Source organism: Zootoca vivipara, chromosome 8 (genome assembly GCF_965207765.1).
Source record: "Zootoca vivipara chromosome 8, rZooViv2.hap1.1, whole genome shotgun sequence".
In the NCBI taxonomy this organism is placed as follows: Eukaryota; Metazoa; Chordata; class Lepidosauria; order Squamata; family Lacertidae; genus Zootoca; species Zootoca vivipara.
Window position 1 is genome coordinate 87246654 of NC_142591.1, and position 26809 is coordinate 87273462.

The 26809-nt window shown below is 58.0% G+C and overlaps 2 protein-coding genes across 3 annotated transcripts in view; one reads left to right on the forward strand and one right to left on the reverse strand.

Moving 5' to 3' along the window:
* Positions 1-2834, forward strand: part of BOP1 (BOP1 ribosomal biogenesis factor) — a 72612-nt gene extending 69778 nt beyond the window's left edge. Inside the window, exons 12-16 of the mRNA XM_035124614.3 lie at positions 855-1035; positions 1274-1562; positions 1783-1867; positions 2346-2453; positions 2565-2834. Of these exons, the coding sequence (XP_034980505.3) occupies positions 855-1035; positions 1274-1562; positions 1783-1867; positions 2346-2453; positions 2565-2718 (817 nt within the window). The 3' untranslated portion in view covers positions 2719-2834. The remainder of the gene's footprint in view (positions 1-854; positions 1036-1273; positions 1563-1782; positions 1868-2345; positions 2454-2564) is intronic.
* Positions 2835-3263: 429 nt separating this feature from the next.
* Positions 3264-26809, reverse strand: part of MROH1 (maestro heat like repeat family member 1) — a 48000-nt gene continuing 24454 nt past the window's right edge. Inside the window, exons 16-43 of one of the 2 annotated variants that reach the window (XM_035124605.3) lie at positions 25423-25463; positions 24575-24716; positions 24070-24122; positions 22077-22184; positions 21682-21801; positions 21115-21237; positions 20577-20723; positions 20403-20429; positions 19024-19146; positions 18431-18510; positions 17944-18082; positions 17444-17539; positions 17037-17141; positions 16092-16227; positions 15080-15192; positions 14773-14925; positions 14115-14269; positions 13537-13702; positions 12447-12643; positions 9825-9962; positions 9010-9124; positions 7752-7898; positions 7305-7493; positions 6871-7026; positions 6637-6771; positions 5753-5855; positions 5558-5623; positions 3264-3937 (exon numbers count right to left, since the gene is read on the reverse strand). In XM_035124605.3, coding sequence (XP_034980496.2) covers positions 3852-3937; positions 5558-5623; positions 5753-5855; positions 6637-6771; positions 6871-7026; positions 7305-7493; positions 7752-7898; positions 9010-9124; positions 9825-9962; positions 12447-12643; positions 13537-13702; positions 14115-14269; positions 14773-14925; positions 15080-15192; positions 16092-16227; positions 17037-17141; positions 17444-17539; positions 17944-18082; positions 18431-18510; positions 19024-19146; positions 20403-20429; positions 20577-20723; positions 21115-21237; positions 21682-21801; positions 22077-22184; positions 24070-24122; positions 24575-24716; positions 25423-25463 — 3359 coding nt within the window. In that variant the 3' untranslated portion in view covers positions 3264-3851. The remainder of the gene's footprint in view (positions 3938-5557; positions 5624-5752; positions 5856-6636; positions 6772-6870; positions 7027-7304; positions 7494-7751; positions 7899-9009; positions 9125-9824; positions 9963-12446; positions 12644-13536; positions 13703-14114; positions 14270-14772; positions 14926-15079; positions 15193-16091; positions 16228-17036; positions 17142-17443; positions 17540-17943; positions 18083-18430; positions 18511-19023; positions 19147-20402; positions 20430-20576; positions 20724-21114; positions 21238-21681; positions 21802-22076; positions 22185-24069; positions 24123-24574; positions 24717-25422; positions 25464-26809) is intronic. The other variant, XM_035124609.3, reaches the window with a different exon arrangement.

The window sequence follows — 26809 nt, forward strand, 5'->3', positions numbered from 1 at the left end:
CAGCTAGAGATGCTGAGCATGGTTCTGGCCCCCTCCTCAACAGAAGGAGACGGTGCTGCTGGGAAGGTTGCCTGCCATGGGGAAGACACTGGGGCCCTTCTGCATGGGGCCACTCTGAAGTAGTGGGGGAGGTGGCAGCGTAGTTTGTGAACTCTTGAGAGAGGAGAGCCAGAGGACAAATGCACAGACACCCCCAGGATCCTCAAACTCAGGGCAGGGGGAGAGGGAGAGGGAGGTCACCCCATGAAGCTGCTTGCCAGGAGACGCAGGAGACAGAGGAAGAGCCCCTTCTTCACACAGCAGGTCCCCCCTGCCTGGGGTTTGGTGCTGCTGCAAGATGTGCTGAGCGCCCGCTTAGGCAGCTCCGAAAGAGGGCTGCCAGGGTTCCTGCACGGAGGAAGGACCGTCTTGCGCAGAGTGGCTGGATGGGAGGTCCAGGGGCAGAGGCAGCCTGTGCCACCAAAAGGCTTGGGCGGGTGGACAGCAGAAGAGGGCTGCTCCCATCGTGTCTTGCTTGTGGGCAACCTGTGGCACATCTGGCAGGCCTCTGCTTTCTTCTGTTAAAATGTTTGCATGCCCCCTTTTGGCAGCTTTCAGAACAGCCTGTGAAACTAGCCCCAGGACGTGGGACTCGAGGAGCCCCTTCTGATCCCGCCCAGTGAGGGTGTCCTTGTGCCACACCCCAGGTTTTGCCTGGTGGCTTCTGCAGACCCACCTCAGAGGCAGCTCCAGGCTGCCATGGCTGGGACCGTTGCTTCTCTGCACCCCTGGGACTCAGCAAGCACAATGTCCCGTCCCGTCCATCCGTCCGTCCCCCCCAGGCTCACCTTTGTTTTCCATTCCCTGCCTTGCAGGGAGCAGTCGGTGCTACTGGTGAACCCCAGCCTTGGAGACAAGCTGCTGTATGGAGCTACGGACCAGCTCCTGGATTCCTACGTCCCCCCCGAGGAGGAGCGGCCACAGCCTGTCACCTGGGAGGAGGCAACGGGAGAGGAGAGGAGCCGGGGAGTGCGGCTCATTGTCCGGCATGGAAAGGTACCCGAGGAGAGGAAGGGGGGCTTTGGAGCCCAGGGTGGGAGGAGGCCTTTGCTGGGGGGGCGTGGACCCTCTCTGCCCACTAGCCTCATGCCTGCTCTGCTAAGCCCAAAGCAAGGAGGGGAGCCACCTCTCTGCTTAGGAACCTTATTTATGTTGCATCTAAGAAACTGTGTGTGTGATGTTGTTTGCCTGCACACACACACAGAGCCTTGTCTTGCCTCCCTCCCTCCCTCAGCCCCTGAAGCAGGTGACTTGGCATGCAAAAGGTGACTACTTTGCCACGGTGGTGCAGGACAACAGCCACCTGCAGGTGCTGATCCACCAGGCCAGCAAGCGCTGGAGCCAGGCGCCCTTCCAGCGCAGCAAGGGCCAAGTGCAGCGCGTCCTCTTCCACCCGCTGAGGCCCTTCTTCTTCGTGGCCACGCAGCGCTTCATCCGTGTCTACAACCTCCTCAAGCAGGAGCTCACCAAGAAGCTGCACGCCAACTGCCAGTGGGTCTCCAGTGTGGCCCTCCATCCGGCAGGTGAGCGGAGCCTGGGCAGCAGCAGCAGCAGCGGTGTCCACGGAGAAGACCCACTTGGCACATAGGATGGACGTGGTGGGTCCTCCAAGGGGGAGATGCCTGCCGGCTACCCCAGAGGACTCTGCGTTATGCCTCCCCTCGCCCACTGGCGCTGCAGCGCCTAGGCGCCCTTAGGCGGATCGGCCCTTGCTGAAGGCTCCCTGCTTCCTTCCCCCCTTAGGTGACAACCTGATTTGCGGCAGCTACGACAGCAAACTCGCCTGGTTTGATCTGGACCTGTCCACCAAGCCCTACCGGGTGCTGAGGTCAGTCAGCAGAGAAGCCAGGGGTGGGTGCAGGGCCAAGACGGATCTTGGGGGAGGGCCTCTAGGCTTCCCACTCCCACCGCCCAGAGACCTGCTGCTGTTGCCCTTGACTGGCAAGGTGACACCCTCTTCCTGCCCCCCCCCTCCCGTGGCTGCAGAGGTGGGCATGCAGGTTTAGCCCCCTCCTGTATCCACTCCAGCTGTCGCCTCCCAGTGGAAGTTGGATGCATCTCCAGTCTATAGAACTTTGGGTTGTCTGAATCTTCCCTGCCTCTAGCCCATTGTAGACTCACTTCTGTGCAGATCTACTGCTTCTCCCTCTCCTCACACACGCTTGCTGGCAGCAGGAGGGGTGAGAGCCTGAGGCAAAGAAATCCCCCATCCCTTTCCTTGCGCGGAGGTTCTCCCGCTGGGGCTTGTGAAGCAACAGAGGAGCACCGCCGTGGCTGGATGAGGTTGACCTTCTCTCTCCCGGCAGGCACCACAAGGCAGCGCTGAGGGCCGTGGCTTTCCACCCGCACTACCCGCTCTTTGCCTCTGGCTCAGACGACGGCAGCGTCATCGTTTGCCATGGCATGGTTTACAAGTGAGTAGGGGGGGGGGGAGTGGAAGGATTGTTGGGGGGAACCCTCCTGCATAAGGGCCAGTGTGTGAGAGGGAATCAATCAAACTCTTCTCCCCCCACCCCCCAATGCAGCGACCTGCTTCAGAATCCGCTCATTGTTCCGGTGAAAGTGCTGAAGGGCCACGCGCTGACCCATGACCTGGGGGTCCTGGACGTCGTCTTCCACCCCAGCCAGCCCTGGGTCTTCTCTGCAGGCGCAGATGCCACCGTCCGGCTCTTCACGTAACCTCCCTCCCCGGGTGGGGCTGCACCTCCTGACTCGCTTTCCCAGGGCAGCAGAAACGCCCTGGGCAGAGACTGAAGCCTGCAATGCTAGTTTTATGATTAAATGGTTTAGATACACGATTGTGGATGGGCTCCTTTGTCCCAGGAAAGGAAGGAATCCTAAAAATAGAGGGCAGAGCTGACGGTGGCCTCAAGGAAGGTCTTCCTGCCTACTTTTATTATTAATTCAATTTCTATACCTATTTACACCTTATGCATGGCTCTGAGGGTCATCTAGTCCCACCCGCTGCAGTGCAGGAATCTCAGCTGAAGCGTCCCTGTCAGGACGCCATCCAACCTCTGCTTAAAGAGGCCCCCCCACCTCCCAAGGGAGTCTGCTCCACTGTCAAACAGCTCTTACTCTCCGAAAGTTCTTCCTGACCTTTCGCCAGAATCTCCTTTTTGGTAACTCGAAGCCATGGGTTCGAGTCCTACCCTCCAGAGCAGCTCTACAAAATCCTATGCAAAGTACTAGTCCCCAATAGCCAAGGAAGCCTTGACACTGCGTTTCTGAGAAGCAAATACTTTATTAAAAATAGGTTGTCTGGTTTTATGTACAAATTCTACTGAGAGGAACAATGGATGAACCTGTGGAAGCTCTTGGAAAGGGCGGGAGGGGGTCTTGCCAGTTCCTCTGTGCACAATGGGAGAAGTGCCCCTGCTTCTCCCCAAAGTCCCAGATCCGTGTTAAGAAGAGCAGACAGTCCACACCTGATGGGGGGGAGAGAGGAAGAAGCCCGTGGGGGGGGGATTGTAGAAGAGGCAGCACTGGAAAGGGTTTTTCTGTGCTCTGGTGCCTGGACCAGCCGGCTCATGCAGAGCAGCTCTGGCCTGTCCCTCGGGGGGGGGGGTGCACTTGGAACACGTGACTATGGACTGTACAAGTGGGGGTCGTGGCGCCGGAAGAGTCCTGGGGTCGTGGGCCTCCCCTGCCCCACACGGACGGCGTTCAGCGAGTGCTCTGGAAGACGTGAGGTGCCTGGAAGGGGCCTCCTGCCAAGGCGGGTTTGAGGTGCAGCAGGGAAGAAAGTTGTCCGGTGAAGACCACTCCTTTACATGTCCTGCCGGGGTCCCACACGGGGTGCTTGGAGGCCCTCAAACAATCCTGACGAGGCGGCCCAGGGTCTCGGCCACCTTCACCCGCACGGCTGTCACGGGATCCTTCAGCAGCACAGTCAGAGCTGGGGGGGGGGGGGAAGCAGAGCCTGTGAGCAACAAGCCAAACAACACTCTCCCCAAGCTTGGGCCCAAGTGGCCTTTATTATCCTCAAACTCCTCCACCCCAAAGACCCCCAGCCTGGATCCACCTCACTCCTGGACTGGGCCCTATCCTGCTTGGGAGCCAGACCCCCACTCTGTGACCTGGAGGGCAATGAGCAAAAGCCAGCGCGCAGTCTGGCAAACCCCACCAGAGCCTCTGAAGGGCCCTGGGCGCTCAGCCGCTCCGCCTGCTGGCACAGACCCAACCGCGATGGGGAGCACACGCCAAGAGTTCCTCTTAAGCAGCAGAGATACAATAATATTTTTCCAGTAGCATGTTTACACTGCAAATCCGAGACTCTCGGTCCCTGCAGAGCGAACGAGGCGGCCTGATTTATGTGCAGAGCCGCTTCCCGTGGCTCAGCACTGGCCAGCTGCAGGAGCTTTCCGGGGGGGGGGGGAGAGACGGGGCGCTGGCAGGCAGAGCGCCTCCCGCTCAATACGGGAAGCTGTGGTGACCCCATCCGGAGCCTGGCCTCCCCGCTCCCAAATTGCATCCCCCCCCCCACTACTGCAAACAGACGGGCCTCTCTTCAGGACCACTCCAACAGCCAACGGAAAGATAGTTTTCCCTTTTTTAGTGGTTTTTAAGCTCTGCTGGAAAGCGCAGAGATTTTCCGAGTCTTACTCTAAGCGATGAGGTCACTGCTGACAAGGAAAAACAGCCCCAAAATCCAGGAAAGTTCGTTACTCCAACTGGCTTCCTCCGCTGCAGGGCAGATCCCTGCTCAGGGAGGGACCTGCGCCGGGCATGTCTGTGTGCCCGATCGCCCCACTTCACATTGCTGGGTCTCCAGCCCCAGCACACCCGAGTGCGGCCAGAGGTCCAGGTGCCCCCCCACCCAGTCTCCTCAGGTCCCACCCAAAGGACTGGCAGCCCTCGCCTGCAATGCCCGGGTGGTCCCTGGCCGGGTGCTGTCTGCACTTTGCAGGGTTTTTGCCAGGAAGGATTCCAGCTCTCTCCAGTTCCCACCTCCCCACAGACCCAACCCTCGTAGTCTCAACCACCTCCTTGTATAGAAAGACCAATAAAGGGGGTGATGGTCCCCAGGAAGAAAATGAGAACATTGTGGCCCATTAGCGCAGCACGCATGCTGGGTCCGTGACCTGCATTTTCGACCTCTTTCCGAGATGGGTGTCAAGGCAGACGCTGCCTTGGAGGTGGAGCGAAACTGAGCTGACATCTGTAGGCGGCCTCAGAGGGAGACACTTCCCTGCCAGCCTCTGCCACCTGCATCCTCCACAGGCTGCCTCTGCCACAGAACCCCAGCGCCCAGCTGCAAGGGCACAGGGCAAACCTAGCAAAACCTCCCCAGGAGCTGCCACCCTCACCCCAGCCAGGCTGAAAGGGTACCGCATCACTTGTCTTGAGTAGCAGTGTTCCATTTTGACTGGCAGAGAAGGGGGGGGGAGAACACAGCGGGAAGGACCAGCCTCAGCTGTCAAAGGGACAGGAGCTGGCCTTGGGCACCAGGAACCACCTGGGTGGAGGGGGAAGACCTCAGGCAGCAAAGCGTCCTGCGCCAGCCCTTAAGACTCACCGGCAATGAGCTCATCCAGGTCCAGCTGCTGGCTGTGCTCTCTGTCAACATGGAGGACAAGGAAGCCTGGGGGGGAAGGGCAAGAGGGTGATGCTCCGGGCAACACAAGGGGCAAATCCCTTGATGCCCAGCTGGGGGACAAAGGGGTGGCCAGGAACCAATCGCTCTGCCCAGGGTGCCCCTTGCCCACCTCACCTACGAACAGGGGGGCAGCCGCCCGGATGTCCGGCCAGTTGCTCTTGAAGTAGAAGAGGTTTGTGGCCACCAGACGACTCAGCGTGTCGGGGTAATACTGCATCTGCCCAAGAGGGAGGGAGGGGAGACCCAGCGGAGGTGAGCAGTTGGCACTGGAGGGGAGACACCCCCCCAAGGAGGAGAGTCCATCCACCTGCGCCCCCCCCCCCGCCGGCCCCATCAGAGCTGGAGGAAGGAAGCAGCAGAGACTTCTCTCTTCCCCACCCACCCCCTACCCCTCCCAACATCACCAAGACCACCAATGGATGTTCTGCTTCCATTGGGTGCCCCATTTGTTCCCCAACACACTTTGGAGTCCTTTAAAGCCCTAAACAGGACCTCTCAAGAACGGCTCCCACCCCCGTGAACCTGGCTGAGCTCTCAGGGCAAATATCCAAGGCTCTGCTCAGCGTCTGACTCGGAAGATGGGCACAAGCAACGGGGCCTTTTCAGCCAGGGCCCCAAGGCTGCTCTTTGCCATTGAGCTGTGTGAGGCTAACTGCTTCAGTGGGGATCTGGCCTGGCATAAACCAAGGTGGTTTCTCTTGCCTTTTAACTGCTTTTTTAAAGTATCATTGCTTGGCACTCGCTAGAAAAATATCCAAGTGATTTACAAAATGTTAAGAGCTAGAGGTACAGCAGAGACACAAGGGGGGGGGTAGATGAGGATAAAGAGACAGACTCGGTAAAATTTGGAAAGGTGTCTGCCAGTTGCCTGGGGAGGAAGGGGGGGGTCTCTGGACAAAGAGGGAAAGTAAACACATTTATTTCGGAGGGAGGGCTTGGGGGCCATGTGCTCTGCTCCGGCAGGGTCTCAGCTACCCCGGCCCCCGCTTCATACTCACCAGGTGTTTGCAGACGTCATTCATGAACTCGCCATAGTGGAGGCTCCGGTCCTCATGAAGGTGGTTCTGGAACATGTCGCAAAGGACGGCGCAGCCCATGCTGGGGCCACACTGGCGCAGGGCAAACTTGCAAGCCTGCAAGGAGGACACGGTGGCTGCCTGTGAGCTGCCCCAAGAGCAAATCTCCCCCCCCCCAATGCCAGCCACAGCCCCTCCGACCGAAGAGACGCGCACCTTGACGACTTCTGGCTTTGGGTCCTGCAAGTGGAGCAGCAGAGTGACCAGCCCGTTCAGGATCTGCTCAAAGAAAGCCTCTTCGCAGCTGCCGGCACTGAACTTGGTCAGGTGGCCAAAGAGGAGGATGGACGACCGGCGGAGCTCATGCTTCTCCTGCAAGCGAAGCGGCGCCAGATGTTGGGCTGTGGCGAAAGCTGCCCCATCCTCTGCCATCCAGCCGCCTCAGGGTGGCAAACACAAGCTCCCCCACAGCCACAAACCAGGATCCCCTCCATCCCCCACCATCAGGGAAGGACCCAAAACCTGCCTTAGGAAGAGCTCTGGCTTGCTGTTTCTCCCTCCCCCAGGGGCTGAGCTGCCTTCTGCCCCAGCGCCTGCAGCCCCTCAGCCAGGGCATCATCCAGGCCACCTCCTCCTCCCAGAGCGCTTACACTATCGAAGAACGGCCGGATGCGGATGGCGATGTGGAGCAGCATGGAGCGGACGTCCCTCTCCTCCAGAAAGCCCAGGATCTTGGCAAGGCCCCCCATGGCTTCCAGGGCCACCAGGCTGTGGGGGTCGTCCTTGTCATCCAGGCCGTTCATCATGGAAGCCAGGAGCTGAGCCCCGTGCCGCCTCACCTGCACCCGGGGGGGACGGAGGGGACACACACACACACCAGGCACCATCAGTGTCAGGGGTGGGTGTGCCCAAGCGCCTCAGGGGGGCAGCACTGAGCTAGAGGCGGCCAGGGCCAAAGCCCACCCTGGCACCCCTCCTGTGCCCGCTCTGCTCAAGGAAGAGCGGCCTCGTCCTGGCAGATTGGGGTGGAGGGAAGCTCAAGGGAAAGCAGAGGGGGGCCCTCCCGGGAGCGGGCATCCGCTGGTATCCGCCCTCACCTTCTCTGGCGAGCCTGAAGCCATGTTGCCCAAGCCCCGCAGGGCCAGCATCCGCACTGAGGTGCAGGGGTCCCTCTGCCGGGCCGTCATGCTGTCCATCACGGACGCCAGCAGGACCAGGTCGTTCACCACGTTGCTGCTGAGGAGCTGAAAGGCACAAGCGGCGAGTACAGAGACACACCGGCCACCCTCCCCAGCAGACCTGCCCACTCTCGGGGGTGGGCAAAGGAAGGGACACCTCCCCAGGGCCACAAGCTCAGAGTCGGAGTCTGCAGCTCCCCTTGAGGCGCCCCAGGGCCCCCCTCCTTCCACAGGAGGCTCCCCAGGGTCAGGCCAGAAGGGAGAAGGACCAAGGCCAGTCCTGTGCCCCCCCCCCCCCCGTCCCTGGCACATCGGGTGAGAGTAGAGGGACCCAAGCAGCTGACACCTCACCACCTTCCTGAGGGGGCTAGGGGACCGCAGGCGCCTGCTCCTCAGAGCTCCTATTTTAAAGCCTCGGCCGGACAGCAGGCCCAGGCAGGCAGCCCACCTGCCCCTCCGGCTCTGGGCCCACGTCCAGCCACAGGACTCCCCGTCACTCAATCCCAGGCCACTCCGTCAGCGGAGATGCAAAAGGGTGGTTTATGAGCCAGGATCGAGCCGGGCAGCAACAAAGGGGGGGGCTGCTCTGTGTAACAAAGGCCATTTGGAAATCCCAGTTGGAGGTGGGGAGTCAGGCAAGGAGATATAGGGGTTACAGCAGCAGCAGCGGGGGGTGGGGGTGGGGTGGACTTCATTCCTCAGGGTGGCAAGTCTCAGGAGCGATGATGCTTTGCTAGCTCCTGGGGCTGAGGGGCAGGCTCCCCTCTGGTGGGTCCCAGGTGCAGTCCCCACTGGCAACAGTTCCTGCTGCTGCTGCCAGTCAGTGTGGGCAATAGAGAGCAAGAAGGAGCAAAGGTCTTGGACAAGGGAAGGCAGCTTCCCCTGTTCCCATTAAACAGCAGCTGCTGCTACTGCAGCCTTGGCTAGGGAGGGGCACCCTTGGCCACATTCCTACCAGCCTACTACTGGGGGGGGGGAGAGAGAGGACAAATCAGAATATTTGGAGTGTTGGGGGGGGGTGCAGGGTCTATGGCCACAACACCCACAGCCGCGGCCAGACTCAAAGCTCTTGGGAGTCTCCCCCTTTGCAGAGTTTCCCTCTCATGACTGCCTTGCCCACCCTGGCTAAGGCCCAGCAGCAGGACCCCACCCCACCCCGGTCCCTCCATGGACCCACCTCCGCAAAGAAGGCCGTGGTGGTCAAGCGCTGGCTGTCATAGATGCTGTTCAGCATGGGGGAGAGGGTCTTCACAATCAGGGGCAGCTTGGGCCCAGCGTGCTTTGCCATGGCGCTGTGAGAGGAAAGGGCACCCACCCCAATTGAGATCGCCTCTTGCCACATAGGGGGCAGCTGCCCCCCCACACACACCCCATGCCAGCTCTGCTCCTTGGGAAGCGTGAGGGGAGGGGGCTCCCATCTCCGCCACTGCTTCCCCCCCCCCTCCCAATGACTCCGCAGCCCTTGACGAGAGATTCAGCCCAGCAGCTCTTCCTCTCCTGTCTCCCTGCCATCGCATTGGCTATTGAACCCACGGGCTCTGCTCAGTCCCAGGGCCAAACTGGGAGGTTCAGTAGCCAAGAGCCTGGGGGGGGGCAAAGAGAGATGACCAGGACTGACTGAACGCTGCCCGCCCCCAGGGCAACAGCTCCCCCCCAGCTCACATTTCAGAAGCAGATCAACCAATGATTCTTGCACTGCAGGGGGTTGGACTAGATGACCCTCAGGGATCCCCTCCCAGTCCTGCAATTCTACGGCCTGCCCTCCTCCCCTGGCACTAAGGAAGCAGACAGGTGTCTGTCCCTGGGATCAACAAACAGGTTTCTTGGGATTGCAGCAAGCATCTCAACACAAGAGCCCGTTCCGCTCCTGGCCTAACTAGGCTTAGCGAGAGTCCAGGAATGGGCCCCGGGCTCTTCCAGCTGAGCCACGTTCCCCCCATCCAGGGCGGCCCCAGGAGCAGAGCCTCCTCTGCCTGCCACCCACCCGCTCACCTGGCCAGGACGGCAACGCCATCATGGTGCCTCTCCACGCTTCGCAGGGACTCCCAGCCGCCAGAGGCAGACACGGCCTTGGCAACCTCTTCGCTGCCCCCCTGCGTCAGCATGGCCTTGAGGGTCTCCACTGCAGAGCTTGGGAGGAGAGAGAGAGAGAAGGTTGATGCCCCCCCGAGTCCCTCTTGGCACCTTCTTCCCCCTCACAGGGCAGGAGAGGTGAGGGTGGGGGGAGAGGGGCCGCATCCACAGCTCCTGCCACCCCAGGCGCCCCTTGGAGGTGCTCAAGGCTGTCGGACGCAACGCTGAGAAGTCCAGAGCGGCTGGCGCTGCTGCTCAGAGGAGCTTTCGCCTGCATTAGCATTTTATGGGGGTGGGATTATTGCGCCATGAGCAGAGCGCGGACATCTGGAAAACGTCCATTGTCCTGTCACACTAAACCCAAAATACGAGGGGAGGATAGGATTCGGGGTCAGCATTCGCACACAGACCAGGAGGGCAGCCTGCTCTCCTCCAGTGACTTCCCAGGGGGAGGAGAGAGAGAGATGCCCTTAGAATCATAGAGTTGGAAGAGACCACAAGGGCCATCCAGTCCAACCTCCTGTCAAGCCTCTGCTTAAAGACCTCCAAAGAAGGAGACTCCACCACACTCCTTGGCAGCAAATTCCACTGCCGAGCAGCTCTTACTGTCAGGAAGTTGTTTAGGTGGAATCTTCTTTCTTGAAGTTTTAATCCATTGCTCCGTTTCCGCTTCTCTGGAGCAGCAGAAAACAATCTTTCTCCCTCCTCCATATGACATCCTTTCATATATTTGAACATGGCTATCATATCACCCCTTAACCTTCTCTTCTCCAGGCTAAACATGCCCAGCTCCCTAAGCCGTTCCTCATAAGGCATTGTTTCCAGGCCTTTGACCATTTTGGTTGCCCTCCTCTGGACACGTTCCAGCTTGTCAGTATCCTTCTTGAACTGTGGTGCCCAGAACTGGACACAGTACTCCAGGTGAGGTCTGACCAGAGCAGAATACAGTGGTACTATTACTTCCCTTGATCTAGACGCTATACTCCTATTGATGCAGCCCAGAATTGCATTGGCTTTTTAAGCTGCTGCATCACACTGCTGACCCATGTCAAGTTTGTGGTCTACCAAGACTCCTAGATCCTCTTCACATGTACTGCTCTCAAGCCAGGTGTCTCCCATCCTGTATTTGTGCCTTTCATTCTTTTTGCCCAAGTGTAGTATTTTACATTTCTCCTTGTTAAAATTCATCCTTCTCTGGACCCAGTCTCTATCTGGCTACTGGGGGCGGGGGGGACTTGGCATGGAGACTCCCATCTTGCCCAGTGCCTCCAGCCATTGCTAGGATCCGGCTCGCCAACCAGTTGGGAATCTGTTTGCTGTCTGGACACAGCTCTGGTGGAACAAACCAAGGGAGTTTGCCGACTCCGACCGGGGAGGGGGATGATTCTGTGGCCCTGCAGGGATGTCGCTGGACTCCCATCTCCCAGCATCCCTTTCCGCTGGCCCTGCTGGGAGTCCAAGAACCTCTGGAGGACGGCAGGCTCCCCACCTCTGGCGCAGGGAAAAGAAGCCAACAGTTGGGGCAGCGACCCCAAAGTAGTGCCTTGCCTGCCGGTAGGCCAGCGAGGGGCACCCACCACCCCAGGGAGGGTGACCCTGCGAGCTTCTAAGTGGAGCAGCCAACTTGAAATGGTGTAGAAGCCGCCACCGCAGGCATACGGGCAAAGGGACCCTTCCCTCCCATGCCAAAGGGGCCTTGGCATGCGAATGCCGCTGTGGCACCAGGAAACACGATTGCATTGGAGCACCCAGTGCAGCCGCTGCCTGCCAGGCCAAGGGGGCAGGGGGAGCCAGGGGGCACAAGGGGACACTCAGAGCCACCTGCAAGGGAAACACCTGCCACTTCTGACACTGCCCCACAGAAACCAAAAGCAAGCCCCACCTCCCTGAAAAGGGGCAGGGAGTGGGTGGAGGAAGTGCAGAAGGTGGTCAGAGGTGCCCCACTGCCCCCACCTCCAGGGCCGGTGGGTGCACAGCATTGCTGCCCTGTGTGTTGCAGGGGGGAGAGCCAGGCTCACAGCAAGGCTGCTTGGAACGTGCATCTCCCCCCACCCCACCAAAAATTCCATTTTTGTTCAGGAAAATGCTTCCCTCGCCTGTGCAATATTGAGCACCTCCTCCCTGCCTTGCTGGAGAGGCAGCCGTAACCCAACCCGGCAGCCGAGAGAAAAAGAGAGAGAGAAAAAAAGAGAGAGAGAGAGAGCGCACCTCTGCACGCACCACGCAAAGAATGCGAAGGCGAAAACCACAAGCCAGGCTCCAACAGGAAGAGCGATTTAATATTTCCTGATTTAGGGGGAGGCGAGTGTGTGGAAAGCGAGGGGGGAGGTAATCCCCCACCGGGGTCAGGCCTGCCTTCATACCTAATACGTTATGGGCCGTGGCGCATTACCCAACCATCCGATTACGCGCAGAGACCTCACTACTGCTGCTGATGCCGCCGCCATGTTGGCGAAAAAAAACAAATCCCCAACAAAATCAGTTCCACATGGCAGGTGGGGGGGGGGAGGCAGGCAGCTCAGGGGGTTGGCCCAGCGGTACCTGCAGGGGTCCAGCGGCCAGAGGGGCTTCCCACGGCCGGCGCTTTTCCTCTCCTTGGACTGCATGTTCTTGGGGAGATGGACGCCCACCGTGCAGCTGACGCGGAGCAGGAGGGAGACGAAGAGCTCAGCATAGAGGCCCACGATGGCCTGGCCACACTCCGGGACAGACATGATCTCATGCAGAGCACATGTGGCCTGGAGGGGGGGGGGAGAGGGGAGATTAGGAGGGAGCGCCAAGAGCCGAGAGAGGCACCCTTGGGCGCTCAAGCAGGCAGCCCCGAGAGCCAGAGGGGCAGGAAGCCCAGGCAGCGGGGGCAGAGTCTGGCCCGGCTACCCAAGGGCCCAAAAGCAGGCCGCTCAAATGTCCCTGGGGCTTTCTGTGGGCCTGGGGGGTGCTCAGGGCTAGAAGGAAACCCTGGGAGCCTTTGCTGCCAGCCAGTGTGGAGAGATGGGCCTCCTCTGCTCCTGGGGTCTCTGCTCAGCTGTGAGGGGGCTCCCCAAGTGTTGGCTGCTGGGGCTGCAGAGCAACAGGCAGGTCTGAAGCAGAAATCCTCGGGGTCAAGCAACCACAACAGGCACACCCCAATATATGTGTGTGTGTGTGTGTGTGTCACATCTCGCTGCCGTGGCCACTTGAAAGAGGAGATTGCTCCTAAACAATGGCCCTGGGGTGGGCTGGGGGGGGGTGCAGGGTCTGGGGTCGGCTTTCAAGCATGACGGATCCGCTGGCATCTGCGTCTGGTTCGGTGGTGGAGGAGGAAATTTTCACAGCTGCTTTCCTGCTCAGAGAGCTGCCAAGCGGCGGCGTTTATTTTCTTGGGGGGATAAAACGCAAAGCGATCTCCCTGGAGGACGAACACCTGAGAGGGCCTTTATGAGCCGGCGGATTAGCGCTAATAGGCATTATATGGCAAGGCCTCTTTTCCAGGGGGCCAGGCCTGGCACAGACACCCGAGGGGAGGAAATGAGGGCAGCGGAGGAGGAGGCGGCAGCAGCAGCCCAGGTGTGTGTGGGGGGGGGCGGGGGTGTGTGGAAGGAAGAGGCGGCAGCAGGAGGAGGACTTCTTAGCAAGCCGGCTGGACACTCACTGCGAGGGGGAAGAAAGTGGCCACGCGCTCCGAGCCGCTGCCCCGCAAGAAGGACTTGTTCTCTTTGTAGGGGACGTCCCGGTTCACTTTCTCCAGGAGCAGCTCCAGGACCTGGGTGGCGAGGGGGGGCTCCGAGGCCAGGGCCCGCCACATGAGGCTGCTGCAGCTGAAACGGAGGAGGAGGAGGAAGAAGAGGAGGAGGCCATTGTCAGAGGCTCCCCAGGCCAAGACTGCAGGAGGAACAGGGAGCCCCACGCTTTCGGGCATCGGCCAGAAACAGGGGCTCCCCCAGCCCCGGCTGCTCAGTCGCAGACCCCTGGCAGGAGAGACCCTCTGGGCTGCAGGAAGCAGGAGTGTGAAGGGGCAAGAGAAAAAGAGACCCTCCCTTGGGCACCATCAGGGCTGACCTTGGCCAGAGCCTTCCTGAGGGTTGGGCGCCACCTCCTTACCGTGGGGGGGAGAGAAGGGAGATTCTCCCAGAGGCCCCCCCCCCACTGCAGCGAGGCCACCAGAAGGAGCTGCATCGGCAAAGGCTTTGGCCAAAGGGCTCCAGCGGACGCGGGTGCAGAGCTGCCTACCTGTCCAAGGGCAGAGGGTTGCCCAGGAGGCTGGAGACCACGGCGGCCTTATGCTGGGTGGCCAGGATGTGGACCGTCTGCTGGGCCGCCTTCCGGACAGCCTCCTCCTCCACCTCCTGCAGCTTGGAGTGCACCAGCGCCAGGATCTCCGGCACCTACGGGGGCACGGGGGGCTCAGAGCCCGTCACGACAGGCACCCCACAGGCAGAGCAGGAGGGAGGGACCCCTCAGCTCCCAGCAGCCCCCCCTAGGGGGAGCACGTACGAGGAGCTTCTGGAGTCCCCGCTGCCTCAATGCTGCTGCAGAGCCCCCCCCCCCTGCTGACAACTCCTCTACAAAAATGCAGGAATCACAACTGAAGCACCTGTGACAGTTTGGGGGGGCCACCCACTAGGGATGATTTAGTAGTGACGCCTGCATTGCAAGGATGGGGTGGGGGGTGGGGGGTGGGTGTCCCTTCCAATTCTACCTTTCTTTGATTAAGAAGGGGCAGCACAGACAAGCCCACCGAGCCTCTGCCGCAAAGAGCCAGGATCCCAATCCGGAGGCGGGGGGGCACCCACAGCCTTCCTCCTAGTATCCATGGACATTCAAGAGCCCAAGGAAAAGGAGGGAGGGGAGCCTCCCACAGCAAAGGAGCCCCCCCCCCGCGCCTCACCTTCTCCAGCAGGACAGCCCCACGCTCCTTCAGGAGGGAGTTGACCACCACGGTGGCTGCCCGGGAACAGTTCTTGTCTGGATCCGCTAAGCCCTCCAGCATGGAGAGGAGGAGGCTGAGCAGCTGGTCAGGGGGGAGGCGCTTGGCTATTACCTGTTGGGCCAAGCAAGGGAGGAGGAGGAGGAGGAGGAGGAGGAGGAGGAGGACAGGAGCTCATCAGGCAAGGAGACCAAGGGGCAGCCCCCCCCCGACACCCCCGGGCAGCAAGCGCCTCTCCCTGCCCAGGCTGAGCATCTCATGGTCCCACCTTGGCTATGTTGCAGCAGGCCTGGAAGAGGGTGTTGACGTCGGGGTCTCTCAGGCCGGTCTTCAGGGCTTTCAGCTTCTCCAGAGGCTCGTCCTTATGATCTCGAGCAAACCCTGTGCGGACGGAGAGCAGCAGCAGCCAGGTCTTTGGAGGCTCCCCAGGACCATCTCCCGAGGCTGCTTTCGTTACTTTAGTGCGTGGCTTCCCATAAAGCAAGGGGTGCTGCTCCCCAGAGTCAGCCCGGCCCCCGCTCTCTCCCCTCCCCTGCAAGCCCCCTTGGCAATCCCAGCAGCTCCTGCCTGCACAAAGGGGGGGATATACCCCCCTCTGCTGTCCAGAGGAGGAACCAGCATCCCACACAACCGCTGCACTTCATCTTTTGGGGTGGGGGCGGGGGCGGGGGCACTGGACTGAGTGGCAGCAAGTTCAAGGGAAAGGGTGAGATCAAGTTCTCCAGTTCCGACTCATTTTGCTTCCCCCCCCCCCTGCTCCTCCCCACTAGGAAAAACAAGGCCGGTGGGAGCCAGGAGGTGGGAGCAAGCCCTGGTGAAAGTACTCTTTCGTTGAATTTGGGATTTTAATGGATTGCTTTCCGTAAAGTTTGGCAATAGAAACACATGAATGGAATGTCAAGTCCAGATAGAGAGAGGAGCAAATCACGTTAAAAGGCTGGTTGACGAAGCAAAGTCCTCATCAGGGCCCAGAAAGGCAACAGAAAGGCCCCTGTATGGTCTGTCACAGGAGGGAGATTGCAAGGGGCATTGTATGGAAGGGGCCCTCCTGGGGAGGTGGCATCTGCAGGGCCCCCTGAGATCGGGGTACAGAAGGGGTGGGAGATTGTTAGGGATCCTGATGCCAAGATGCACAAGGCATCCTGCACCTCGAACTATTGCAGAGGCCAGGCTGGTCCTACAGAGGAGGAGAGGAAGGGAGCCGGACAGAGAGATCCCACCAGGAAGGCTCACGCTTTTGACACACACACACACACACACACACACACACTGGCTCTTACCCTCATAGTACAGCTGGATATACAAAAGGCTGTAGACGCAGTCGACTGCATGCTGTCGGGTGCCGGCCAGGGAGTCAGTGCAGCGGGGGGCAAAGAGCGCGGTCAGCAGCCCCACGTTGTAGAAAGGGACCACCGTCTGGGCACAGGGAACACAAGGCGCCAGGGAGGCCCATTGAGAGCACAGTGGCAAAGGGGGGGGCTGCCACGCCCTACCCCAATTACAGTCCCCGCAAGGGGGGGGGCAACACGGGGCCACGACAACCTGAGCCGCTGTCGGTCGAACTCACGCAAGCTAGCAGGGCCAAGGGCTCACAGGAGCTCGCCAGGAGCCAGAGGGAGCCTCGAACCCTGTGCAGGGCAGCAGGTGGCTCAGCACTCTCGCAAGAGAGCTCTTTTGGCACAGAAGGGGCCTGCCCTGTGGAACGCCCTCCTGTCAAATGGCAAGGAGATAAACAGCTCTATGGCGTTCAGAAGACATTTGGGCAGGGAAGCTTTTAATGTATGAGGTCTTCCTTTTTATATTCTGTTGGAAGCTGCCTAGAGTGGTTGGGGCAACCCAGTCCGATGGGTGAGTTACAATTATAATTATTATTATTATAATAATTATTGAATAAACTGAGCCCTGTGAATGGCAGTTCTCCTCTGCCCCATGCACAGGCCAGTCAGGCCAGAGGTTTCGCCCTCTCCACCAGGCACCACGCAGCCAAGGATGGAGCCAAGGGAGACACAGCCAGTGTGCCACATGGGGTGGGCTGCTGGCAGCACCAGGCGGGCACCAGGCCTCGCTCCCCATTGGCTCTGTGTCTGGTGCCAACCAAAGGGGCGGCAAACGCAGGACAAGATGCTCTAGACACACCTGTGGTCCTGAGGAGCCCATAGATCAGGCAAAGTGGGGGAGGGAGGGAGGGAGGGAGGGAAGGAGAGGAAGGCAGGCAGGCAACTCACATTGACGTTCAGCTTCTCCCGATAGAACTCCAAGACAGCCGCGCTCACTTCCACGCCTCGCTCCCTCTCGTGCTCCTTGGTGGACTTGATCCAGGGGCTCAGGTGCTGCGGAGGCAGAGGGCGGAAATGGCAGCTCGGCCAGAGAGATCCCACAGAGCTCCAGCCAGCCAGCAGGGTCCCTTTGCAAGAGCTCCCGGAAGGCGGCATCAGAGGCAGGGCAAAGGGTGGCTGGCTCAGGAAAGATCTCCCAGCCCTTCGCCCGGAAGGAGGGAAGAGGAGGAGGGAGCTGGTGTCTTGGAGCAAGGGGGTGGGGAGAGAGGGGGGGCAGGCAGGGGGCAGGGTGCCTCCACCTCTCTCCAGGGACTGTCACAGGTGGGCTGGGCGGCCTCCCTCCTTGCTCCCCCTACCTCAAACATGGTCTGCAGCCCATGGGGGGTCATGTGTCTGTGCAGGATGCTCTTCAGCAGGTCCTTGAGGGCACAAAGGGTGTGGCACCACAGAGGCTGAGCATGGAAAAGGAAGGGAAGGTGAGGCCCAGGGCTGCTTCTGGCCTCCCCCCTGGGGGTGAAAGCTCCACAGAGATGCACACACACGAGAGTCAAGCAGCTTCTCTCACCCCCCCACCCCTCCCACCCCACCCCGGAAGCCCAGTCCCATGTCCTGTGGAGCCCAGAGATCCTCCTGGGCGGGTCTCTGCCTCTGCCCATCCTGGGAGCCCAACTGGAACTCCCCACGGGAGGGGGGCCGGTGGACAAACTCCAGAGGAGGAACCATGCTGACCTGCGGCAAGGAGTTCCGCCGGTGCCCCCCACGAAGCCCCCTGGACAAGGGCAACCGGGTGCATGCCAGCAACAACAAAGCGGAGGGGCTGCTTGGGGAGGCAAGAGAGAGCTGGGTCCTCCTGTACCTCTTTCTGCTCAGCCTCCAGCCCTGGCGGCCCGTCCTTCTCCTTGAGGGCTTCCGGCGGGGGGAGGGGGAGGACGCTGCCCAGGCATGTCTCCACCAGATCAGCCTTCTCAGCCTCACTCAGAGGCGGCTCCAGGACCCTGCAGAGCAAGTTAAGGGGGCCTGGGAAAAACTCCTGAGCAGGGGCAGGAAAGGGAAGAGCTTCACCCAAGGCCTCCTTCATACGTGGCTCTCAGATCTGGGGGGCTTCGTTCATTTTATGGAAGTTGCGCTGGACAGGTGTGGAGGAGCATCAGCGGTCAAAGGGACCAGCTGGACACTGGACAGCTGCTCTTGGCTTCCTGGCCAACAGAGAGGCAGAGCTTCGCCTCTCAGCAAACCCCTAAGTCTGAAACCCCCCACCCCCCGTGGAGTCCCCGGCTGGTGTTTCTAGTTGTGCCTTAGATACAGGCTGGGGGGGGGGGTGAGAAAGGGAAGAGAAAGGATACACCAGGAACATGCAGGCCGTCATCGCCTTCTGGCGGATGGGAGTTCGCAGGGAGTCCAGAGGCTCAGCCTTGATAAAATCCTGCGGAAGAGAAATCATGAGAGGGTGGAGGCTCACCGCCACAGCCCCTTCCTTGCCCCTCCCTGGATGACGCCCCCTCCCCACGCTGCAAGCCTCGAGGGAGATGCTCAGGCAGATTAAAAGGCCAGACAAGGCAGAGAGGAGATCTCAGCCGTCTTCAAAGCTCCGCAAAGGAGGAAGGGGGGGGGGCAAGGCTCACATCCCAGGAGGCGTACATCCCGTTGCATCTAGGACCCCTCTGCAGATGGAGCAGAGGAACCGGGTCCCAGCAGGGAGGGGAAAGCACTCTGCACGGGCTCAGAGCACTCTGCAGCATGTCACACTCTGCAGGTGCTGGCCCTGTGGACCACCCCCAGGGCTGAATCCCCCTCCTCCCATGGGCATGCTCTGGTCAACCAAGTTTCTGGGACAGCACCGTCCAGGCGGCCTGGGAGACACAGGCCAGAATCGGCTGCGAGTCGCATCCTTGGCAACGTCCAGCAGGGGGGGGGGTTGGAGCCTGCCTCTCCTCACCATCATCTGTGAAACCAGCTCCGTCTTGCGGGAGAAGGTGAAGTCGCCCGACTGGGTGCTGTTGCAGATGGCCTGGCAGATGAGGCAGATGCTCCGGACGAGGCACAGCTTCAGCATCAGGTCCTGAGGGCAAAGATCCAGGGTGGCATTAGGGGGGGGGCACCAGAGCCAGCCTCCCAGCCCCTCCCTCTCTCACTCGGAGCCCAGGGGGACTTTTGCAGGCTCAGAGGGGCAAACGGCGTCAGGAGAGGAAGGTCAACTCTGAGAAGGACGACCGCGGGAGGCAAAGAGGGAGGGGCTGAGCACCCGCCTCCCCCTGAAACATGGCCAGAATAGGGGGTGCTCCATACCAGGGAAGCAAAGAAGCGCCCCCAGAAAAGAAAACCCCAGGGGGCCAAACCTCCAGCTGCTCCTAAGCAAGTCTGGTTCTGCTGCCCTGGGCTTTCTGCTCAGGAGGCTTCGGACGGGGAGAGCCTCTGCCCCCCTCCCCTGCAGGGCCCTCGCTGCCGGGAGCCTCAAGGCCAACCCCCCCCCCCCCCCGAGGAGCACCAACTTGGCTTCTCAGAACACCCAGCGTGATCCCACCAGAGAGATTAGTGCAAAAGGCAGACCGGAAAAGGGCATTGTTAGTGCGAGACGCCTTGCTATGTGCGTACACACCCAAACACACACCCCTTTCCTTGGGGGTGAGGGCAGAGTTAGAAAGTGGGCAACCGCTTCAGCCCCTGCAGGATGCCCTTGACATGGGGAGCTGCCTTATACTGGTCCATCCAGCGCAGTATTGTCTACACTGGTTGGCAGCCATGGTTCTGCAGGGTTTCAAACAAGCGTCTCTTCCAGCCCTGCGCAGAGATGCCAGGGGGAACTGAACCCTCTGCTTGCAAGGCAGATGCTCTCCTCACTGAGCTACACAGCCCTTCCCCTTTCTGTGGACCAGCAGCCCAAAGCCCTGCAAGGGGGTGGTGGCAGCAGCAGGCAAAAGCTTGCCCAGAGCTTGCCCTAAGCAGACTGGACCTGCACTTCCTTGACAGGACAGACAGAATATTATTATTATTATTATTATTATTATTATTATTATTATTAATTTGTACCCCACCCAACTGGCTGAGTCTCCCCAGCCACTCTGGGCGGCTCCCAATCGAGTATTAAAACAATACAGCATTAAATATTTAAAATTTCCCTAAACAGGGCTGCCTTCAGACGTCTTTTAAAAATAAGAGCCAGCCACAGGTGCTGAGCAGTGCTCCTTGTGGGGCAGGGAGCCATGGGGCAGGGAGCCTTGCCCCCCCCCCAACCTTCCTCCTAAGAGCTGGCTAGAGAAGAGAGAGAGGCAGACCGAGAGGACAGAGCGAGTGCAAGCAAAGGGCCTGACACTGTACCTTGGTTTCTACTTTTATTCCCAGAACCTGGACAAAATAAAGGAGACAAACACATTAACCCTCCAGGAGGTCAGGACTGAGGGGCCACTTAAGCGGCCCTCCGCCCGCCCTCCCCTGGTCCCTCCTGACCCTAACACCCAAGGGCAGGAGGGGGGAGGGGGCAGCCAGGCTCACCTTTGTGTTGAAGTAGAGGAAGATGTTCCGGAGGATGTCGGCATCAATCCGCGCCAGAACCAGCTCCTTGGGGGCGTGCTTGGCCACAAAGCCGTAGCACAGAATGAGGGTGCTCTTCACCTTCTCCACCTCGTTGTCACTGCGATCCTGGGGGGGGGGGAGGGAGGACACTCAGCTCTGGATCACGGATGGAAAGATTTCAAGCAGCAATTCATTACCTTTATAGTTTATTATTGATGCTATTCTTGCCCAATTTATTTACATACATACATACATACATACATACATACATACATACATACATACATGTTCTCTCTAGCTATTTAGCTGTTATAAGTAAATTATGCTTAGAATACATAAGCTCATGGATAGATCCACCTGGGCATTGTACAAACACAGGTCCTTTAAAAAAGAAAAACAGGACTGGGCTTGAATCTCCAGTTAAAGGAACAGAACCAAACACCCTTCAAACACCTCGGAGAATAACATTTCGCCTGCTGCCCACATGAGAAAAAGTGTGTCTCAGTGACGCTCCCACCTTGAAGATACTGAACAGCCCTGCGGATTTTTTGAAGACATCCGACTTCACGAACTCCTCCAGCTTGGCGAGGGTCTCATCCAGGTGACTGACGGCACACAGCCCCAGGCAGGAGGCAAGGCCCTAGGGGGAAGGCAGAAGGTCCAGCTGGGAGGCAATGGAGACCAGGCAGCCCCCCCCCTTCCTCGCCCAGCTCTTGCCCACAGCCCTCCTTCTGCCCACCCCTTGGGGCAGGTGGGGCTGTTTGGGCAGCCATTCCTTTTTTTTTTATAACGATTTATTAAATTTTCCAATTAAACACATTTAAAGACATTAAACAAAACAAACAAACATTTATAACAACACAATACATACATCACTCTTTTTACTCTTCTCACAATCTTCTATTAAAAATGCTCCGCCGAGCTTGACTTCCCTCCCTCCCCTCAATAGGTTTTCTAATCAGTTCTTATCTCGCAGTTCCTTTATATCTACTCCTTAAAGTCAATTCATAGGATTTATTTCAAGCCTGCAAGTGTCTTTAAGCTTCTACAGTTCTTGTTTGGGCAGCCATTCCAACCCCCTCACCTCTCGCTCTGCCTCCTCCTGATATCGGGCCGTTTCCAGGAGCTCCTGGAGTTGCTTCCGCAGCAGATCCTTGTTCGGACAAGCAGCCAAGGCCGTCCCAATGCATTTGTAGAGGAAGTTCTGGTGCACAAGGGAAAAAAAGGGTGACGAGAGCCAGAATATGAGCCCAGCCGTAACGACTGGCCACCGGGAACTGTCCGGAATATGCCCCCCAGGAGAGAGGGGGAGCTGGGCAGTCCCTGGCCTAAAGAGAGGAGCAATCTCACAGCCCCCCCCCCAAGCAGGAATCCGCTGGCCCCCAGCGCAGGGGCACTCAGCCCAGGTCAAGAGACAGGAGGTTTGATCCTGGCCCTGCTCTCTGCTCGCCCCCTCCCCAAACAGCCCACGCCACAGACCTTCTCCAGAGGAGACCCATTGTAACTGCTCAGCTGTCTGCCCATCTCCAGGATCAGCTGACTGGTCCAAGGGGTGTCAGAAATGGCCGCCAGGGTCTGTCGAAGGAACTGCGGGCAGAGGCATTTGCACTTAGGGAGAGCATTAGCCCCAGGTCACTGTCAAGTATTTTGAATGGCAGATCAAGGGGATGGGTTCATGCCGAAATGGTTAAAGCGAAGAATCAGAAATCAGGAAGACCAACGTTTTAATAAGGAATGGGGGAAACTTATAATTTATCTTAAAAACCATGATGAACAGCTTAAATCATTAGCAGGATTGGAATAACACTTGTAGTCTAGTGGTGAATTTTGGACATCATGGAGATGTAAAAGATTTCGGATTATCATAAAAGATGCAGGAGGAAATGATTAACAATAGGACCCACTAAGGGGAGATCCTTCAGAATTTTTTTAAAAAATTATTTGGTTTTCAAATTAAAATTTTACAATCACAAACATACAACATAAAAACAAGATTCCAGAGAAGCTCCTGGACTTCCCTCCTTCCTTTTGTGGGTCCTGTTATTAATCATTTCCTCCTGCATAGTCCAAATCGTCTTTAGAATTTTGTTTCTACGTTGTACGTTTGATATGTGAAATCTGTAAAAATTTAATCTGAAAAACCAAATAAATAAATTCATTTAAAAAAAAAGTATTTTGACTCCAGTTTCTGGAAACCGCAGGAGGGGAGAGAATTGCTCCGTACTCAAATCCTGCTTGGAAGTTTCCCTTTGGGGGTCCTGGTTGGCCCCTGTGAGAACAAGAGGCTGGAACAGATGGGCCCCCTTTGGCCTGATCCAGCCCTTCAGACATTCACTTGCCCTCACCTCAGGCTCTGCAGCAACCAGAAGCACCACAGAGCGCTGGAGGCAAGGCAAGTGCACTGGGCATGAAGCCCAGGGCTGCAGCCGCAGAACCACAGCCAGGTCTCCTCTGAGCCACCTAGACTAGGCGGGGGGGGGGAAAGGGAGGCACCCGGAAACAGCTGAGGAAGCATCGGATTACGCTGCTCAGGTGCAAAGGAGCAGCAAGGTGGGCATGTCGCTCTCCAGGAAGACAAGGACCCCGTCACTGTCACAGATCCAAGGTGAAGAGGATGGAGTGGGGGGGGGGCGAGGCATCTGGGCAGCTACTCAGCTCTGAAACCTGCTCTGGAGCACCTCCCCCCCCCCCCCCAAGGAACCTCCTGGTGGACCCTCAGCTCTGTCTGTTTTTACCTGTTGACAATTTATCTGTAAATATTCACTACTCAGTAAACAGATAAAAACATTAGCAGGACTATCGCAATAACCTGCAGTTTTATAGGAGTATATATTTACGGTAGAGATAATTAAATGAGCAAGTTAAACGAATTCGGATCTGCAGAAGATATTAAAAAAATAAATTTAAGGAACAGCAGAAAGAGGGGGAAGGGAGTCGAATTTTGGAATATTAAATAGATTGTAAAATTAATGAAGTGTATAAATTTGAAAAGTATATATATATACACACACTTAAATATATAAGTATAGATAGATAGATGATAGATAGATGGATAGATGGATAGATGGATAGATGGATAGATAGATAGATAGATAGATAGATGACAGATATATAGATCTAGAGCAGGGGTCACCAAACTAAGGCCCGGGGGCCGGATCCGGCCCAATCGCCTTCTAAATCCGGCTCACAGACGGTCCGGGAATCAGTATGTTTTTACATGAGTAGAATGTGTCCTTTTATTTAAAATGCATCTCTGGGTTATTTGTGGGGCATAGGAATTTGTTCATATTTTTTCCCAAAATATAGTCCGGCCCCCCCACCCCACAAGGTCTGAGGGACAGTGAACCGGCCCCCTGCTGAAAAAGTTTGCTGACTCCTGATCTAGAGAGATATACTTAAATATATATTAAAGGGTTGATGCTCAGCTCAGAGGGGCCCCTCACTCAGGTGAGGATGGAGGAGACTCGCTTACCTTAAGCAGCTGGTCTTCCCATTCCTTCTGGGTCAGGGAAGCCTTCGTATTTGCTGGAAGAAAGAGGAGAGGGGATTCGCACAAGGATCCCTGGACTGCACCAAACTCTGTCCCCTCCTGGCTGGGAATGGCTTCTCTTCACATCCAAGGGGGTCTTCCTCCACCCCCGCCCCCCAAAAGCCTATGTAGTTCAGGCTCCTTACACGGAAATGGCAGGAACTGGGCTTGGGAGACAGACCCAACACAGGCCAGATTTGAACAACTGGCGCCCCCCTTCCCCAAGAGAGCGGCGGCGGCGGCGGCTTGTACCGCCAGATTCCCCAGGAGGATCCTGCGAACACCGTAGCCTCAGGGGGCTGCTCTGCCTTTGGGGCCAGGCATGTAGCTCCCACTCTGTGTGGCGGTGCCCCCCCCCTGGTCAAAAAGGGGGTGGCGGAAGAGTCCAGGACTGGGGTCCCTTCCCAAGAGAGGCAGAGGAGCTCTCCGGCCCCCTCCACACCTTTACCTTCCAGGTGTTCCACCAACGCGGGGATCTGCTGGTCCCACAGCGGCCCCAGAGCCTTGTGGACGCTGAGGTGGAGCACGTTCAGGAGGCGAAGGACGGCAGCAGCACGGCCCTCCCCCACATAAGGCTGGGAAGAGACAACCTGGGGGGGGGGAGAAGCAGGGCGGAGGGTTGCAAGGGGGTCTTCCCTGGAGTCACACGCCAGAGCCACAAAGAGAAAGCCCAGCCTTTGGCTGAGAGCAGGACCCTGGCTCTCCCTGGGGCGAGAGGTCAGCGGCAGGCAGAGGGTGTCAGGCTCAGGAAGGGACAGCCACCGAGGCCACCTCTCAGGGATGCATGGACGGCCTTGGGTGTCCCTTCCTTCCAACCCTACGAGTCTGAATCCTGTTTCCACTAGAGATCCAGACAGCTGCAACAGCAGTGGAAAGAACAGCTTCTGGACTGAGGATAGCACAACGCAATACTCTGTGGGTGTCCCTGCGGGTGTCTGGCTGGCCACCGAGAGAGCAGGACGGTAGGACGGGTGGGCCCCCCTGGGCCTGATCCCGCAGCGATGCCCTTAAGCTTGCTGGAGGAAGCCGGGTGCCACCAGCCTTTCCTAAGCCCATCGTGTTGGGCATGAGCCCCCCTGCAGCTCAGGAGCCCCAGTGAGACCGGTTCTGCTCTAGGAGGAGAAAGTGCCTTTTCCACTTGCCTCACTGGAGTGCGGTTGGGCACAGCCTGGACAGGGGAGGGGAGAGCCGTTCTCCGGGGCACGGGGGCATCTCTGCCAGGGTTGCCAAGACACACCCCGGTGGCTCCACCCTTGGCATTCTCACCCTTGGATCAGACTGGCTCCTCACACTTACCAGAAGCCTTGCCAGGAGAGCATGAGGGGTCGGCAGGGTGGCTGCAAAGAAGAAAGAGGGGAATAAACAGTAAGGCAAGACCTATGGGAGAAAGCAGGCTTGGGGGGGGGGAAGCATCCGCTGCATTTGGAGCACAACAGCCCTGCAAGGGGCAGAGGAGTTCGGTTTCTGTTAATTGGTTCTCATGGGAAACTTACAGATTCTTGCTTCACACAATTAACTCAAGGCAGTGTCAATTTCCCCTTCATGGATCAATGCCTTGTCGTGGCGAAGGGGCTTGAATAACTCGGAGAAGCTATGAGCTATGCCATGCAGGGCCACCCAAGATGGACAGGTCATAGTGGAGAGTTTTGACTAAACGTGATCCACCTGGAGAAGGAACTGGCAAGCCACTCCAGTATCCCTGCCAAGAAAACTCCATGGACAAAGACAACAGGCATACGCCTGCTTCTTGGGAGAAAAGCAATGACAAACCTAGACAGCATCTTAAAAAGCAGAGACATCACTTTGCCGACAAAGGTCCGTGCTGGACCATAAAGAAGGCTGATCGTCGAAGAATTGATGCTTTTGAATTATGGTGCTGGAGGAGACTCTTGAGAGTCCCATGGACTGCTAGAAGATCAAACCTATCCATTCTTAAGGAAATCAGCCCTGAGTGCTCCCTGGAAGGACAGATCGTGAAGCTGAGGCTCCAATACTTTGGCCACCTCATGAGAAGAGAAGAATCCTTGGAAAAGACCCTGATGTTGGGAAAGATGGAGGGCACTAGGAGAAGGGGACGACAGAGGACAAGATGGTTGGACAGTGTTCTCGAAGCTACGAACATGAGTTTGACCAAACTGCGGGAGGCAGTGCAAGACAGGAGTGCCTGGCGTGCTCTGGTCCATGGGGTCACGAAGAGTCGGACACGACTAAACGACTAAACAACAACAACAACAACAAGTGTCAATTTACTCTTGGCAGAAAGCCAAGGTCTGCCTGACCTGGAAACTACTCTCTGATTGGTTAACGGCCAGCACTGAACTCTGTTATCTAGGAATGCTAGCACAGTTGTTTCTTGTTGGGTGTTAGGAGTAGGAGTGCTGTGTATGGTTGGAGAGAGAGAGAGAGACAGAGAGGATTTATTTTGCTTTGCTTTGTATGCAGAAACTCTGCTGGTTTTATTTTCTTTTAATAAATCCTGTAAATAGTTATTCTGCGTCTAGCCGACTAGTCATTGCCACCTCAACTAGCTTCTGCGCTCTGCAGGAAAACTCTGCTACGTTTGGGCTAAAGCCACTAGAGCTATGCCTGACACTTCAAAATTCTAAGCCTCGAGCAAAACCCCCCAAATCACCGGCAGGCTCCTTGCACGGAAACGGTCAGGCCACAGGGCCTGGCCTGCACA